The sequence below is a fragment of the Podarcis cretensis genome (assembly GCF_951804945.1).
Source record: "Podarcis cretensis genome assembly, chromosome: 8".
Lineage (NCBI taxonomy): Eukaryota > Metazoa > Chordata > Lepidosauria > Squamata > Lacertidae > Podarcis > Podarcis cretensis.
The window spans coordinates 29,962,728-29,979,202 of NC_137177.1; the positions used below are offsets into that span (position 1 = coordinate 29,962,728).

Consider the following 16,475-nt stretch of genomic DNA (forward strand, 5'->3'; position numbering starts at 1 on the left):
ACCAGGATTCTTTGGGGGAAGCCATGACTTTTTAAAGTGCTGTTATGCTGCTTTAACTGTATAAGTGCCGATGTGGTCCAATGTAGGTCCATAAATTTCAGCAGGTTTATTCTGAGTGGAACTTACTTGGATACAATGCAATGAATTTACCTCATGGGGGAAAAGAGAGCCAGTTGGAATGATTACAGCCACAGTGGCCCTCAGGAATCACTAAGGCCTAATGTGGCCTTCTTGGAATAGGGATACTCTCACTGCTTGCTTAGCTTATCAGTTCATTATCTTGCTGGCAAAGGCCCTATGGCCTTTCATAAAGCCTGACAACCAACTTGCTAGGGTTGGCGGTGGGGGTGGGAATGCCAGTGGTTCAGCCAGAATCAGGAGCAGAGAAGCTCTGGCTTGCCAGACCTTGGATGGATTTAAGTTCCCCTCATCTCTGACTACTGGCCATGCTGTCTGGGACTGATGGGAACTGGTCCAGCAACATGTGGAGGGCCAGATTGTTAACGCCATCCCTGCACAGGCAGAGATCTAGTGAGAAAACAGCCCGCCTGCCCCACCTACGCTATGCATGATGGATATAGCCTGGCCATTAGAACTGCCAAACAGCTGTAGAGTATGCAACAACAGGAAGTACTAGGAGGCAACAAGTTCGAAGAGCCCCAGGCCAAAGAAACCCAGGTGGCTCAAGCAACCAAGTCATCACAGGCAACAGAAAACCATCTCCGTGGTTATCAGCCAGCATCATCTAACTATTTCTGAGCGTCTAATCAACAAGGACCACTAAGCACTGTCAAGTGACTGGGAAAAACAGCAGCAGCAGTTGCAGCCTTGGATTATCCTATGCCTTCCAGAGCAGCTCTGGCTGCAAAAAGTTTTATTTACAACTTGGAGGTGACAATGATCACTAGAGTTTATCTGCATGTGAAGCTGTTGTTTAAAAGCAGAAGAGCAGAAGCCTGTAAGAAAAGAAGAGAAGTTGGGGCGACTATAGGGCCACAGCAGGCATGTTGATGTGCATACTCAGCAATATGTTTAGAAAAAAATCTATTTGCTTTTATGCTTTCACTATGGCAGCAAAAATGTAATGTTGGACTAGGTGGCCCTTGGGGTCCCCTTCTATTATTCTTTCCAGAATTTTGCTTCCCCTTTCCCTAAGTATGGCTATCAGAAGAAAGGAGGAGGGAAATCCAAGCCGAAGTGCCTAAGAGCAAAAGCTTATGTCCCCCCATTCTTGAGCAAACAAATCTGCCCCTTCCCCACCAGCCTCTCCCAACGGGACATGATGGCACTAATGCTCATCAGTTTCACCCACTGCATAAAAACACCAACAGGTGGTTTTTTTTCATGCGTTTTTTTTAAGTGGAAGTTTCGTTGTCTTTAAATTTTCTCACGCAGCCCTCCCTCCCCTTCAGTGCCGCCCCACTGTCTCCAAGGAGCACACGTTAGGATGACTCAGGTTTCACCACCATCAACTCTGCTTAATCCTGTTCAGACAAGAACCTTCAGCCAGACTGAATCCAAAATATTCACATGAAAAGGAGTAAGGGGGAGGGCAGAGAATCAGCAGCAGGGCTATTCAGCCCAGGGATGGGCTCTCTCCAAGCCTTGCCTGGACTTCCCTTCTCCTTTATTTATTTTTTAATTAGGCTCCCCAAGGTCTGCCGCTGTATCTTAAGCTGACAAAGCAATGCATGCATGCTCAGCATCTCCCCACAGTTGCAGCATGAACTAATGTGCATAAGCAATTTGCTCCCAGCTATGACATATTCTCAGGAGCGTAGAACCGTTGAACTTTTGGGGGTAGGTGCGCACAAGGTTAGACACAGGATCAGGACACACGCACAGGATCAGAGGAGACATGTGTAGGTTTGCAAGTGCCTTGCAGATGCAGCGATGTGGTTCAGCAATTTAAGCTGTGTACAGATTGCCATTTTTACTCCAGCTCCGGTGCATCCTCACCACTGGTGTTTGAAGCAGAGAACACATGGCGTTGCCACAATCCATAGATATCCTGTAGTTTATTGGGGAAATACTGCCTTCCCTCAAACCAGCTTCCATCCAATTTGAGAACAGCAGCTGCAGTTCAGCTTCAGGTGTGTACATTCCAGCCCATGCCCATGGCCCAGCAGGCAGCTTCATTGAACAGGAGTTCAGCACAGGAAATCGAGTAATGTGCATTGGGTGGAGACATGCCCTTCTCTGGTCTGAGAAAGCAACTTGAAAGGCAGCGGGGTGAGGAACACTTCACTGTGCAAATCTGTATATAACTTTAGACTCGAGACTTAATGGTCTTACACAGGATAGAGCATCTTTTCCTCACTTTCCCTATTTGCCCAGTCAGCTTCCTCCTGATATCCCTCCAGCCCTGCAAAGGCCACCACCATCATCCCTGGTGATGTGACCTTATTGATCAGCTAAGCTGTACTCTAGATTGTTACATTCAGTGTGGGCTGGGCTGGTCCACTAGGGTGAGGGAGGTGCTGTCCCACCAGCCCCTGTCTGCTTGCCCCCGTACTTAACACCAGTCCACTGGGGACTCTGGCTCTACCTCCCAGTCCAAACATTCGCAACAGGTACAAGCTTCCACTGGTTACATTATTCATATTTATGTAGAATATTTATATACTGTACTACCTTTCAGCAAAAGGTTAATACAGAATGAGATGTGCAGGAGTCCCCCCCCCAACATACACACCTTAAAAAAAGTTCTTCCAAGAGGCCCAGAGTTGCAAACTCTCTGCATTAATTCCAAATATGAATAACAAAACTCTCCACGTCTGTGTGTTGTGGGGCCGAATGATGTAAGTGTGAAGGTACTCTGCGACAGGTTGTGGTTCCCTGCACCCCTGACCCCCGATATAGCACCTCACCCTTTTTTAAATGCCCCCAAATCCTCTCTAAGCAGTATCCCACCCTCCTACCCCACCCACTCACTTTGCAATATTTGTCATGCTATCCTTGACTTCTCTGTCTGTGGGCAATTCTGTGTGGTTAAACAAACTTTCTTCTTCTTTCTTTTACAAGCTTGTTCTCTTTTGTGTAGCTGTCAGACTAAAAGGGGGAGATTGAAGCGGGTGGGGTCAGGGTGGGAAAACCCACAGTTTTGCAACACAGACAAGGTGGCCCTTTCTCCCTGCTTGGGAAGAAAGCACTGTGCCATCCAAGTTACGGTTAAAAACAAAGCCCACCTCCTTTTAAGAATATCTATCTATCATCTATCTATCTATCTGAGGGAAAGAGCATTAGCTCCCACTCAAACATGCATGGTTAGGAATGGCTGCATTCACACAGAACAGTAAGTCAAGGCTATTGGATTAATAAGGCATACTGTGTTTGCTGACACACTAAGAAGAAGATCGCTCAGCTAGCATCATGTCCACTAAACTCAAGGTTGCAGTTCGTTTCACCATAATGATTCACGAACACCAGGTAGTCTGAAACCATGGTTTGTTGTTGGCTTACAGGTCATGGTCTGTGAGGGAGCAACAAACCATGGTTCCAGATTTGGCTTTAGCACTAGGTCATTTCCTTCCTTGTTTGCTTACCCACTCACTCACACCCACTCACTTCCAGGAGTTATCAGGCTGTGTGCACTCTGCTCACATGCCAGCACGTTTTATTAAGCCAAGACACGGCCGTGGTCCCCCGAGGCCCTTCAGAAGACAGGCAGGGGGTGGTGACCAGGGAAGGGCCTTTGCAGTGATGGGCACCCCATTCATGGACCTTCTTCTCAATAAGGAGGCTTGCCTGGTACTCTTCTGCCCTTTGACACCATATGAAGAGCTTTTGAGCTCAGTGACGTGTGATGACTAAGCCAAGGCTTGGCAAAGCGAGTGGGTCGTCTGAACCCAGAATCAGGGTCAGTTGTTGCAGACTGTAATTTAGGAGGAAAGAATTTAAGTCATGATTCTGGATTCAGGCAGCACACTAAAGTTGAATGCACATCACACATCTAAAAGACAGAAGGAAAGATTTGAAGAAGAATGACCGCCTCTTCCTTTTTTCGTTTTCTTTTTTTGGTGGGTTGTGTACACTCTGCATATGAACACACTCACTGCCATTCCTGAGTTGACTCTAGGGTTAGTAGTCCTCAAGGTCTGATAATCTCCAGTTTTCATCAGGCTTCTCAGAATTTCCAAAGGAAGGCACTCAGCTCCCCTCCCTGCTAGCATTTAAGGGGCACAGGTGCCACATTATATGTGGAATCCACTAAGCTGCACTGCATCTAAGCAAACGAGCCATCTCAACTAGGGTCACATCCATAACGTGCATTTCAAGCACATGGCTTCCCCCAAAGAATCGTGTGAACTGTAGCTACAACTCCCAGCACCCTTAACAACTTACAGTTCCAAGGATTCTTTGGAGGAAACCGACTTACAGGTCTAGACTGAAATTAAGGCCCAGATCAAAACACTTCAAAACCAGAATCCATTTCTCCAACAGCAATTTCATACGTGGCAAATATAGGAACATCTGTGGAGGTGCAGGTTCCCCTTTAGTGTTTAGAGCCATAGCTTCTAACCTGTTCTAGACACATGACTCAGAAAGAAGCACCACTTCTCCCTGGTGCTCTTATTTATCACATGCAAGAAGGTCTATGCAGGGTGGGGCAGTCAAAAATAGAGCTTCCTTTCCCTGCAGCCTGCAGTAAGACTGTCCAGAACCCTACCAGAGCCAGTGTGGTGTAGTGGTTAAGAGCAGTGGACTCGTAATCTGGTGAACCAGGTTCGATTCCCTGCTCCTCCACATGCAGCTGCTGGGTGACCTTGGGCTAGTCATACTTCTCTGAAGTCTCTCAGCCCCACTCACCTCACAGAGTGTTTGTTGTGGGGAAGGAAGGGAAAAGAGAATGTTAGCCGCTTTGAGACTCCTTTGGGTAGCAAAAAAGCGGGATATCAAATCTAAACTCATCCTCTTCTTCTTCTACCACCAAACTCTTTGCAAGTCAGTACAGCTTTTAGGCAAAAGTCCCAAACCTACTTATTGGACAGTAAGGCCCACTGAACACTTCTGAGAAAATCTTTATAAGATTGCACTAAGGGTGCAATTTCCAAACTGTGACAACAAGAGAGTCACAGGTGGTTTACATTTATTAGGCGAGTGCCATGGGATGCAATAACTTCTAAAACCAGATTGTGTGACGTGATGGCATCACACTTCATGGAGCTCCGGAAAATATTTTTTTCTTTTTAATAAAAGCGTTATTAAAAGCCAGCCTTGTACTTGCTTCTCATTGTCTTTTGTGGTTGTTTTATAGTTTACTGGTGGAACATCAAGGCAAACACAATTGTACACTAATTAACACACACACATAGAGAGAAGACTAAACAAATGCCTTTAAGAATCTCAATCCGTTTTGAACTCCACACCTTTAGACCTAAAGATAAAACTCTGAATTACAAATCTCAGATATTTAGGTCTGGGTTCTGGGGCACTATGCATACTCAAAGGCAACTCTTCCACATATTCCAGAACTAAGTTACAGGTAAGGCTGCATGACAGACCAAAATTTATTGTTACAGCTGAAATTAATTTTATGGGGGGAACAAATTCGTTTAGCATGCATTTGTTGAAGAAATTTTAATTTTTATCCTATTCTTCAAGGGTTCCCCTGCTTCAAAATTGGATGCTGATAGATTTAGGGATTTAAAAAAACAAACAGAGAAAAGGAGGGGGAATTTACAAGTATATTTCAAAATGTCTGGAATTGAGAAGGTCAGTCCTCGATCCAAAAATGTAGCCAACGTTTTGAAGTTGTGGAAAAGTTCATTTCAGTTCTGTAAAACGTTTGCAAGCATTGAACTCTGAATTAGGAAAGCTACAGCTTCTGAATTTCAGTCTGAATACAGATGTTAAAAGCATGGGAACATTCTCAGGATTTAAAAAGGGCGCTCCAACCCTGGTACTGGGGGGGAAGCTTTTTTCCAGAAGCCACACCTATGGCTTGGATGAAGTCTTGATCCTTGTAAAACATTGTAAAGCTTTTTATTAGATTTGGCTCTTGGCTTGCTTAAAATTAAGCTTTTAAGGGGCACAAGGTGCCTCACAAACACAAACACTGGTATCGGAAAAAGTATCTCGGTTACCCCAGTGCAAAAATTTGATTATTTAGAGATGGGGTGGGCTGGTATCGGTCTTCTGTGACCTACCCACTCACTCTCTTATTTTGTTTGAATCCCCATGATGGGATTTAATTTTGCAAAGCAAGGGGTGGTTGCTCCACACTTTGGCTATGTTCACACCAAACATTTAAAGCACATTAAAGGTAAAGGTAAAGGTACCCCTGCCCGTACGGGCCAGTCTTGACAGACTCTGGGGTTGTGCGCCCATCTCACTTAAGAGGCCACGGGCCAGCGCTGTCCGGAGACACTTCCGGGTCACGTGGCCAGCGTGACATCGCTGCTCTGGCGAGCCAGAGCCGCACACGGAAATGCCGTTTACCTTCCCGCTGGTAAGCGGTCCCTATTTATCTACTTGCACCCGGAGGTGCTTTCGAACTGCTAGGTTGGCAGGCGCTGGGACCGAGCAGCGGGAGCGCACCCCGCCGCAGGGATTCGAACCGCCGACCTTTCGATCGGCAAGCCCTAGGCGCTGAGGCTTTAACCCACAGCGCCACCTGCGTCCCTTAAAGCACATTATTCCTCCCCAAAGAATCTTGGGAACTGCACTTTGCCCCTCCAAGAGCTACAATTCCCAGCACCCTTAGCAAACTACAACTCCCAGGATGATGCGCTTTGAAACGTTATGGTGTGCAGTATCCAGGTTATCTGCCTTAAATTATGCAGAACATGCCTTATTTTATGAGAAGGTAAAAAGTGTGCTGCTGGAAGGTAAAAAGTGTGTCCATTTGCTGAGGTGGGTATTCTTTGCAGGAATTCCAACCCCAGCTGCTGCCCAAGTGACCCTATGGGAACTGGACATTGGCTATTGGGTTCACTGGCCTAGCACCATATGCACTGACACGCCCCCCCAATTCAGAGAACTCTCTCTCTCTCTCTCTCTCTCTCTGCAGGGACCAGCCCTTCTCTGCTTTAATGAAGGGCTTTAACCTTTTCATTCACCAAAAACATAACTCAACATTTTAATAGCACGCCTTGTTGCATGACAAAAATTTGCTCCTGGCAATCATGGTTTCGACCACAAAACCACAGGAGGGAGCAGCTCTTGGTTAACTCTTTCAGGGCTGCCTGCTGCCTCGACGCACTTCTGGCTTGCTGACAAGGCCCTGCTTGTTAAAAGCTTTGTCTGAGGCTATGTGCACACCACACGTTTAATGCACATGACTTTCCCCCATAGAATCATGGGAACTGTAGTTTACCCCTCACAGAACTACAGTTCCCAGGATTCTTTGTGGGAGGTCCTACACTTTAAATGCAGCCCATTGTTGGATCACATGCAAAGGTGCTATTTTTCAACCTATTTTTTTTTTCCTTCCAGTGAATGGAATGCAGCTTTAAAGAGCTTTGGGGCATCTCCTGCCACATTTTGCCATTGCTGTCACAATCTAGATTCTCATGAACTCTCACACTATTCACAACAGACAGCCAGAGCCAGCCCTGGTTTTCCTAATAAGTATGGGCTAGCTCACACACGCGTGTACGTTACTGGATTTTTTTCAACACTGGATTACAGCGGAATGTGTAAACTTTCTTCATAGAAAAGTACTGCATCTGGGAGCGATGGGAAAGGGAGGGCCTCCTTGCCCATGTGGTGAAGCAGTTGCCTCAGGTGGCAGATCCACCACTCACCCCCACCTCCTCCTGCTCCATGCCCAGATCACCCCTGACTATTCACTATGTGGGCTGGGGGTTATGGGAGTTGGGAGCCCAGAAACATCTGGAGGGCCACAGGTTATTCACAGCCTCCCCACCCCCTCTGGTGTAGGCTGCCATCACTTCACACAAGTCAACGTAGAGTGTCTTAATTGGGTAGGTTTTCCAAAAAAAGGGCTCATCTAAATATGCACGTGCCAAAATCCATTCATTTAGTGAAAAGAAATCCAGGAAGAAAACATGTCTCCACAAGTTTTCTTTCAGTTCTGTATTTCAGACCTAAGAGCCACAAATTATGTCCCTTGTCTCAGTAGGACGCTGAACACTATTCATCTTTCTTCTGCATGCTGCAGTGTCTAGACTAGGAAGTGCATGAAGGTCCAGGTTCAGATGCTAACACCCCCAGGAAGCTTAGCGTTGTGTCCTTTGGGCCAGTCACCACCTCAGCCTAACCTCCTACCTCAAAAGGATGTTGTGAGGAAGAGGGAAAGCACGAATGCCTCCTACATTTCTTTAGAGCGGAAACAGGAAACCTGTGGCACCCCATATGTTTTGGACATTGGCCAGGTTGATGGGAGCTGATAGGAATTGGAGTCCGACCACATTTGAAGGGCCACAGGTTCCCCAACCCTGCTTCAGAGGAAGGGTGGGAAGGTAACAGCAATGAAAACTATTGCCTGAGCACAGGGGCTACCATGTCAAGCCATATTCTGGGTCTCTCCTACCCCCGAAATAATAATCTTATTTAGTTGTTTAACAAGGTTTATAAGCGGCTGAATTTTAAAAGAACAACAACTTGCAAGTGGGTTACATAACACAAAATATTCCTAAGAAAATACAAATAAAAACAATTTGATATTTCTTTCCTTCAAAGTATGAGGCAGGGGTTCTTGCCACTTTCCTCCTCAAGGTCTGTATATTTACTTGTACCTCCCAGAAGCCCGGCGCCAAAGTTTTGAACAAGCAATTTACATGAACACTGTGGCTGAACTGCCATTTTGGTAAGGGAGTTCATTTCTCACTTTTGCTCATCCCTTCCTCAAAGCCCTCCTGGCTATTCTGGAAATGGTTATTGAACCGAGCCCATCCCCAAATGATTTTGACCTCGAGGGCATTGTCTCTTCTGCTCTTGTCAAAGAAGGTGCTCTTTGAAGGCACCTGCAGTTCTCCCAAGGTTCTGCTGCCCACGCCTTCAGGTCAAAACCAACCCATATAAAGTCTGGCCATTGATCATCCTCCTGATCAATCATTCGGAATAAGCTTGCCCATCACATGCCTGCATAAGCCACACAGTTCAAACAGAATAGAGGTGGCAGACAGGCTCACTTGTATCCATTTAGCTGAAAGCATCAAAGCAAATGAAGCCACAATTCTCAAGACAGGAGAGAAAGCAGAAAATACTTTAAACAGCACCTCTCCCCCCCAACCCCCCCCCCAACTATTAGCATTCAGCATCACAAAAGAAAGAGGTGAGTAACTTCCTTTGAAAGAGAAGGGAGGATGGAGTAATAAAGCCATTAATTTTGAGGGAGCGCTGAAACAGCTGGGACATTGACTCACACAATCTCTTTGGTCTGAATTTCCATTCAGTATATCTGTATATAAAAGCCAAGACCACAACTAAATGGTTGGCCACTGTGAGAACAGGATGCTGGACTAGGTGGGCCACTGGCCTGATCCAGCACTCTTCTTATGTCCCATTTTAGGAAAGGCTCTCAAACTTTTACCATTCAAAGACTTCACAAGGGAAAGTGTCCAAACACCTGCTCGTTACATGGGCTTGATTGGCAGTTCTTCAGAACAGGATCCTCTTTTGGTTAGGCTGTTTTAGAAGAGGAATCAGGAACCTGTGGCCCTCCAGACTCCTGTTGGACTCCACCTCCTCTCAGTCCCAGCCAACATGACTAGTAGTTCAGGGATGGTGGGAGTTGTAGTCCAGCAACATCTGGAGGGGCCCAGAGCCACCAGCCCTGCTTTATAAGGTGCCTTGTACACAGACTATCCTGCAAGAGCAGTGATGACAATTATGATACCACTGGAGTGCACATGCACACATTTTACAGCTTGCACACAAGCTAGTATTTTACAGCCGGCAACTTGCATTTGGTCCGGGTGCCATAATTAAGGCAAGCTAAAGTTCCTTTGATCTATAAACTTCCCTCTAGCTACTGCTTAGAACCATAGAGGCAGATGCAACAGATGCCTCCAGCTATAGGAACTTAGCAGCAACAAAGCATCAGGATCAAATCAATTTCTAGCACAAACTAGAAACGCAAGCAGGCAACAGCCTACTTCATGTCATGACCAGATGACCAGAGAAGGTGCGGAAAGCTTGCATGCACAGATGGGGAGAGTTATAGAATCACAGAATTGTAGAGTTGGAAGGGATCTTGAGGGTCATCTAGTCCAACCCACTGCGATGTAGGAATCTTTTTGCCCAATGTTGTAGTAACAAAGGCAAAATTGTAGATTTTCTGTAAGGCTGCTGAAATTACACATGCAAAACACTTAGAGCCATTTTAAAATATATAGCATTATTTATGTACCACTTATCAAAAAATATCTAGGTGGTTCACATAAAATGGTATAAAATAGTCATTAAAATGGCAATAAGAGAGAGCACATGAAGCCATATTTTCCTGAGCCAAACCATTGGTCCATCTAACAGTATTGTCTACACTGACTGGCAGCAACTGCCCAAGATTTTAGATATAGAGTTTTCTCTCAATCCTAGCTTTAGGCCTACATGCCAGAGATTCAACCTGGGACCTTCCTCATAAAATACAATGCGCTTCCAATGACAGGTATGTGGGGAAGTCACTCCCATTAAAAAGGAGAGTAAGGCCTGTTTCTTAAAATAGAAGACACACGGGAGCCTTAAAATGGGGTTGCCAGCTTGTTCCATGGCCCTGCTTCTATGCCATAAATTGTAGTCTGTTCACAAAAAATTAAATGAACCAAGCTGTTCCCATGACTTCATCTCAATTGAAGCAAAAACTCCACTTGTTTAGAATGAGCTGCTATTAAAGACACAAGAGCAATTCTAGGAGAGAAAATTAGCAGCCCTAACCTAAGGGCAACTGTGTGTACAGACAGACAGGCAATCAGGTACACCATTCATCTTTCAAAATACAAATGAATAAGCTAACTCAAGAAAATATGCGTACCAAGGAGGGAAGAGCAGTACAATAAGTTTTTACTAGTGAACTGAGAGTCGGTGCCAGTGGCGTAGCGTGGGTTGTCAGCACCCGGGGCAAGGCAAGTAATTTGCACCCCCTAACCCGTGGATTTGCGCCCCCTAACCCCCAGATGTTGCGCCTGGTGCGGCCGGCCCCCCCTTCACCCCCCACGCTACGCCACTGGTCGGTGCAAGATATAGGCTGTGTGTACACATCTAGCACATGCCAACTCTTGGTTTGGGAAGCAATGTACACACATCAGTCACAATCTGTATCTATCCTGTGGTTTATTGTGAAATATCCCATTTTGATGAATCCCTCCCCCCACCCCCAGCTTTGATCTAAACTGAGAAGACCTAGCTGTACAGTAAGCCCGAAACTTACGCACATTTAACTTTTGCACATTCAGCTTTGCACACTTGCCAGAAATGTTTTTTTAAAAGGGGGCAGATAGAGGGGGAGGGGTGTCCAGGGAAAAGACTTTGGCAATTCCACCTGCCATTGAACCCAATGTGTTTTGGCTAGGTGCGATTTTGGCTTTAGGTGCAATTCCTGGAACATTACCCCCCCCCCCCCGTAAACTGTACTTCAAACCAGTAATGTGTACACAGCCATAGTAATCTGAAGGCATAGCCTCGAGTCCCCCACCCCCTGGTGGCCACAGGTGAGTCTGTGTTTGAAAGGAGATGCGTTTGCATTGCGAATTCGGAACCCTGAAGGTGGCTACACTCTATCTGAAGCAATACATTTTTGGGAGAGGAATCAGTTGTGATTTGCATATGGCCTATTGTCAGGCTGAATGGAAAGTAGCCAGCTAAGAGTCACTGCACAACCTGAAAGCTCTCACATTCCTTCAACTAAACTTTAGTCCAATAGGAAAGCTTTTCATATTTTTAGGTTTAACAGCTATCCATGCAAAGGAAAATATCCAGATGTTCCTCATCTGAAAGAGCACAATACTGAAAAAGAGCACAATACTGAATTCTGCTGAACATAATAGGTGTCCCCTGTTTCAGAGCACATCTTCCCACATCCATTAATGATGAAATCATGAAATTCAGATCTGGGAATTAAACATGATGCCAAATGTATGTGTACAGGAGGCAGATATTCCAGGTTTCAACTTTCCAATGAAAAACGTCAATAATTTCCCACATAATACTTTCCTGGGTCTGACTGTAACTAAAAAGTCTTAATTTTCATCACTCAGTTCTGCTAAGGAAGTAATTAGGGGTGAATCATATGCAAGCAAGCTTCAAGTCTGCTAGGACATCTCCCTTTGACTTCAGATGACATTATTATGATTAATTTTAAATACCCACCCTTCACTAGAAGGTCACAAGGTGAGTTACATCAATATAAAATATAGCGTTAAGAACAAATCATAATTGCAACTAGAGTGGCCATGATCCTAGAGGAGTGGCCCTCCATTCTGGACTTCTGGCAGTGCGATTTTCCATAAGCATTTGATGTAGTGCTCTTGCCTAATAAACGTGCTAGTCTTTAAGGTGCCACAAGGTTCTCCCCAAAGGTGTGTTTTCATCAACATTTGGGAACGAACTACAGACAGTCCTTGCGCGCACGGACACGCAGAGACACACTCAAGTCAGAACCACTTTCCACATCCCACTGTGTCCATGAAATCACTCTATCGAAAATTACACACATCCAGGGGAAAACCTCATTGAAAGATCGCGGTAAAGGGAAACCGTATCCTAGAGCGGACACACACCAATAAGAACTCTCCTTGGGAAAATAACCGCACACTAAACATCCCGAGGAGGGAGGGAGACGAAGGAAACTGGCGACACTTCCTTCACTTGCGATTTCTCCCCCAGAATTTAGAATGTTAGGACACGATCCAGCCGAAGTTAAATACTTTCAGTTTACTTCAGAGCGGAAGTCAAGCACACTCCCTTGGCTGCCACCCACCACCGCACAAGTTTCTTTAAAAAGGGTTCAGTTTCGGCTGGATTTTACCCAGAAAATACCGACTTTTCTTCTTTTTAGAAATAAATAAACAGCGCAGTAAAGCATCACACAGCCTAAAGGTTTGCTGTTATTAAGGAGGACATCAGAGAATTCTAGGCAAGAAGGCGGAAAGACTGAATTCCCCAGCTCTTTCTTAAAGAACTTTCATTGGAGAAGTGGCAACCTTAAATCATAAGCACAAGTGGGAAGCCTTAAAATCTGTCTCCGCTGAAATCCGCGATCGCTCAAAGTAATAAAAAGCAATTAACTTACTCGATCTCATTAGACATGTTCCCCCAACGTTTTCCACTCCCTCGCCAACAGTAAGATCTTCAGATATTTTTCCACCTCTTTTAACCTCTACTAATGCCGTCTTCTAAACAGAGACATCACCTGGAAAGTGAAGAGTTGGATTCAAGTTAGAGGTTTATGTGTGGTGCAGGCATTCTGCTGACAGGTAAGGTCTCTCGAGGCTTGCTTCTGATTGGCCGGAGGAGACAGGTGCCAGAAGACAGGTACACCTCAGCAGGTGCAAGGGTTAACCCTTTGCAAACCGAGCAGCCAGTTGCTAAGACAAGGAGCTACCTTTTTATTGCGGGGGGGGGGAATGAGTGAGGAGGCAAAAGAATAAGGAAAATTCCTGGAGGGCAAAACGATGGAAGACCCCCCCCCCCAAAAAGTGGTGTGGATTCTCTTATGAAATCTTTTGGGTTTGTGTTCATTGTCAGGAATTTTGGATTTTTAGACAGTGAAAGGGTGAGGCTGTCCACCTGTTACTCTTGGAAGAGAGGGGAGGGGGGTCTTTTCTCTGCGAGGAACAAAAAATCATGAATATGTAGGACAATATGTGTGATGTTGTTTTGTTGTCTTCTTATAGTGATTCAGTGAAATGCTTTACATCTGTCAATCTGTACCAACACTTCTTGATAACTTAATTTAAAAAGTTAATGGCTAAAAATAAATAAATCCTGGTCCATTTTTCATGCACATTGTCAACTAATCTGTACTGGTGGACATATTATTATTGTTATTGTTGTTGTTATTAAACTTGTTGGTTGCTTTTCAAACTGACATACAATATATAAACAAATGCATACATTTTTCAAATAAAGGCGATGCCAAAGGAGTCAAAAAGCCTGTTGCCTTTTGTCGTTTACTAAAGTCAAGTTTTCCCACCCTTAAAGTACTTCGTTCAGAGAAGCTGCACAGAATGAAATTCTCTCTTGTGTATGCACGCTCAGCTCGCAGCTGGCTGGGGCTGGGGCTGAGGGAAGCCATGGTCCAAAACATAGGGAGAGGCACCAGGTTGGGGGAGGCTGCCTTACAAAGTGATCAAGGCAGATCACTTTGAGATGTTATCATTGTCACCTTTCAGGGGAGACATCAGAAGATGCCACCAACTGAGCCAGACCATTGATCCATCTAGTTCCCTATGGTTTAAACTGCCCAACAGCACATCACCAGACTTTCCAACCAGGAATCTTTCCCAGACCACCTTAGGCAGGGGTCAGCAACCTTTTTCAGCCGGTGGCATCCCTCAGACCTTGTAGCGGGCCAGACTATATTCTGAAAAAAAATATGAATGAATTCCTATGCCCCACAGATGCATTTTAAATAAAAGGACACATTCTACTCATGTAAAAACACACTGATTCCCAGACTGTCCACGGGCCGAATTGAGAAGACAATTGGGCCGCATCCGGCCCCCGGGCCTTAGGTTGCCTACCCCTGACCTTAGGCATGCCAGGAATTGAACTTGGAGCCTTCTGCATACAATGCATGTGCCAATTCTTTCCTCCCCACGAAGTGTCTTTTAACTGCACTCCTCACCATGTCTACTCAGAAGTAAGTCCCACTGAATTAAATGGGGCTTACTCCTGGGAAAGTGGGGCTAGGATTGCAGCATATGTGCTGTTGTCCACCTCCTCCTCTTCCTTCCTCTTCCTAATGTAAACATGATGGTAGGCAGCAAATCCTGTGCCATGCTCCATGGCTTTCTTCAAACCAGGTTCTTTGACTTGAGCGTCCATGATCACACCGCAGAGTTTATTAGCCTTGGCAGGCACTGTGCTGCGCTGATACACTACCAAGTGAAATGGCTGAGGGCTGTTAAAAAGAGACTCGGGGCATGTGCAATGCCACATCATTCATTTCTCACGATTCTTTAGATCCCACCTTTCAGGACACAAGACAAGTTATCCTGGTCCGAGTTGCCACCATATGTACATTGAGTCTATATTTTGATGGCTTTCTTTCCCAGAGGTCAGCCATCCATTTCCCAGGAGTAACCTGCTGCTCCAAGCTGTGGCGTTTAGGACAATCTGGCCGAAGAGGCTAAAGCCATTTCCATTTCAGGCCCACAAATCAGCACAAGGTAGTGATAGGTTTCTACAAGCAAAGAGAGTTTTCAGTGGGACAGCCTGAACACCCCTTAATAAAAAGAGACTTGACATCACTGCTCTTAAGTAACAGCACTTTCCAGTTATTGAACCCACATGTGGTTATTGGTGTCACCAGTTCAAAGGAAATGTTTCAGAAGATTTCCTTCCGGACATCATCCCTGTGCTTTTATCCTGTTTCCTGGCACACCCAATGGAAATGAATCTGCCGTGCTTTTTAGTGGAAAAGTCTATGCACTTCTGTTATATACAACTCAAAATAGTCCAGAATCTAGAATCTTAATATCATTGTAGGGTGTCCTCCTCTAGGTCTCCTTGCTTGCAGAAATTAGGCCGGCGATCAGGGATTGTGGCACACTCTGGTGGCACAGAAATTGCGGAACATTTATTTTGTGACTAATCTTCCATCTGTGGGGCAAGAAGTCAAAACTGTTTTATTTCCCTGAGCATTTAGCAGGTTATTATTATTAATATTATTATTTCCCTTACAGCTATCTGATTACATATTGTTTCTTCACATTCAAATTTATGTTTGGATTGGTTTTTTCAAGGTTGTTGTGGCTGCTGCTGTCATTTCATTGTTTGTGGCTCTGTTTTAGCTTTGTTAGCTGCCTTGAAGGCTTGGTAGAGATAAGGTTGGGTACAACAAAAGTTTTAAACAAAACAAAATATAAATAGAGCTGTTCTCTGTGCAATGCAGTCCTTTATGATGCACATACTTATTCAGCAGTAAGTCCCAATAAATTCAGTAAGCGAGTTAAGATTTGCAGCCTTAATCAGGTAGATTAAGGGCGGGGAACCTCAGATTTAAGACACAGAACTGAACTGTAGAGTTGGAAGGGATCTCAAGGGTCATCTAGTCCAATCCCCTGCAATGCAGGGATCCTGCCCACACTCCTCCCTGGGTGGGCTCAAACCACCAACCTTCCAGTTAACAGCCAGACTCACTGACCCATTGCACCACCTGAGGGCTCGTAATTGCTGTTTAATTAGACAATCTCTTTTTTGCATAAATGCTAATTGTTTTTACTTTGCTACTTCTTAAATGCTCATCTTAGAAAAGCATTGTCTCAGAAGAGGCATCCCCCCCTGTCATACACACATATTAAGCAGGAGGTGCCACATATGCAGAAATGTGCCACCTAAAAAATTAA

The 16,475-nt window shown here is 45.1% G+C and overlaps 1 protein-coding gene across 1 annotated transcript in view; it reads right to left on the reverse strand.

Moving 5' to 3' along the window:
• GRHL3 (grainyhead like transcription factor 3) overlaps positions 1–13,360 on the reverse strand; it is a 48,929-nt gene extending 35,569 nt beyond the window's left edge. The window contains exon 1 of the mRNA XM_079987735.1: positions 13,196–13,360. Within this exon, the coding sequence (XP_079843861.1) occupies positions 13,196–13,212 (17 nt within the window). The 5' untranslated portion in view covers positions 13,213–13,360. The remainder of the gene's footprint in view (positions 1–13,195) is intronic.
• Between the last annotated feature and the right edge of the window lie 3,115 nt (positions 13,361–16,475).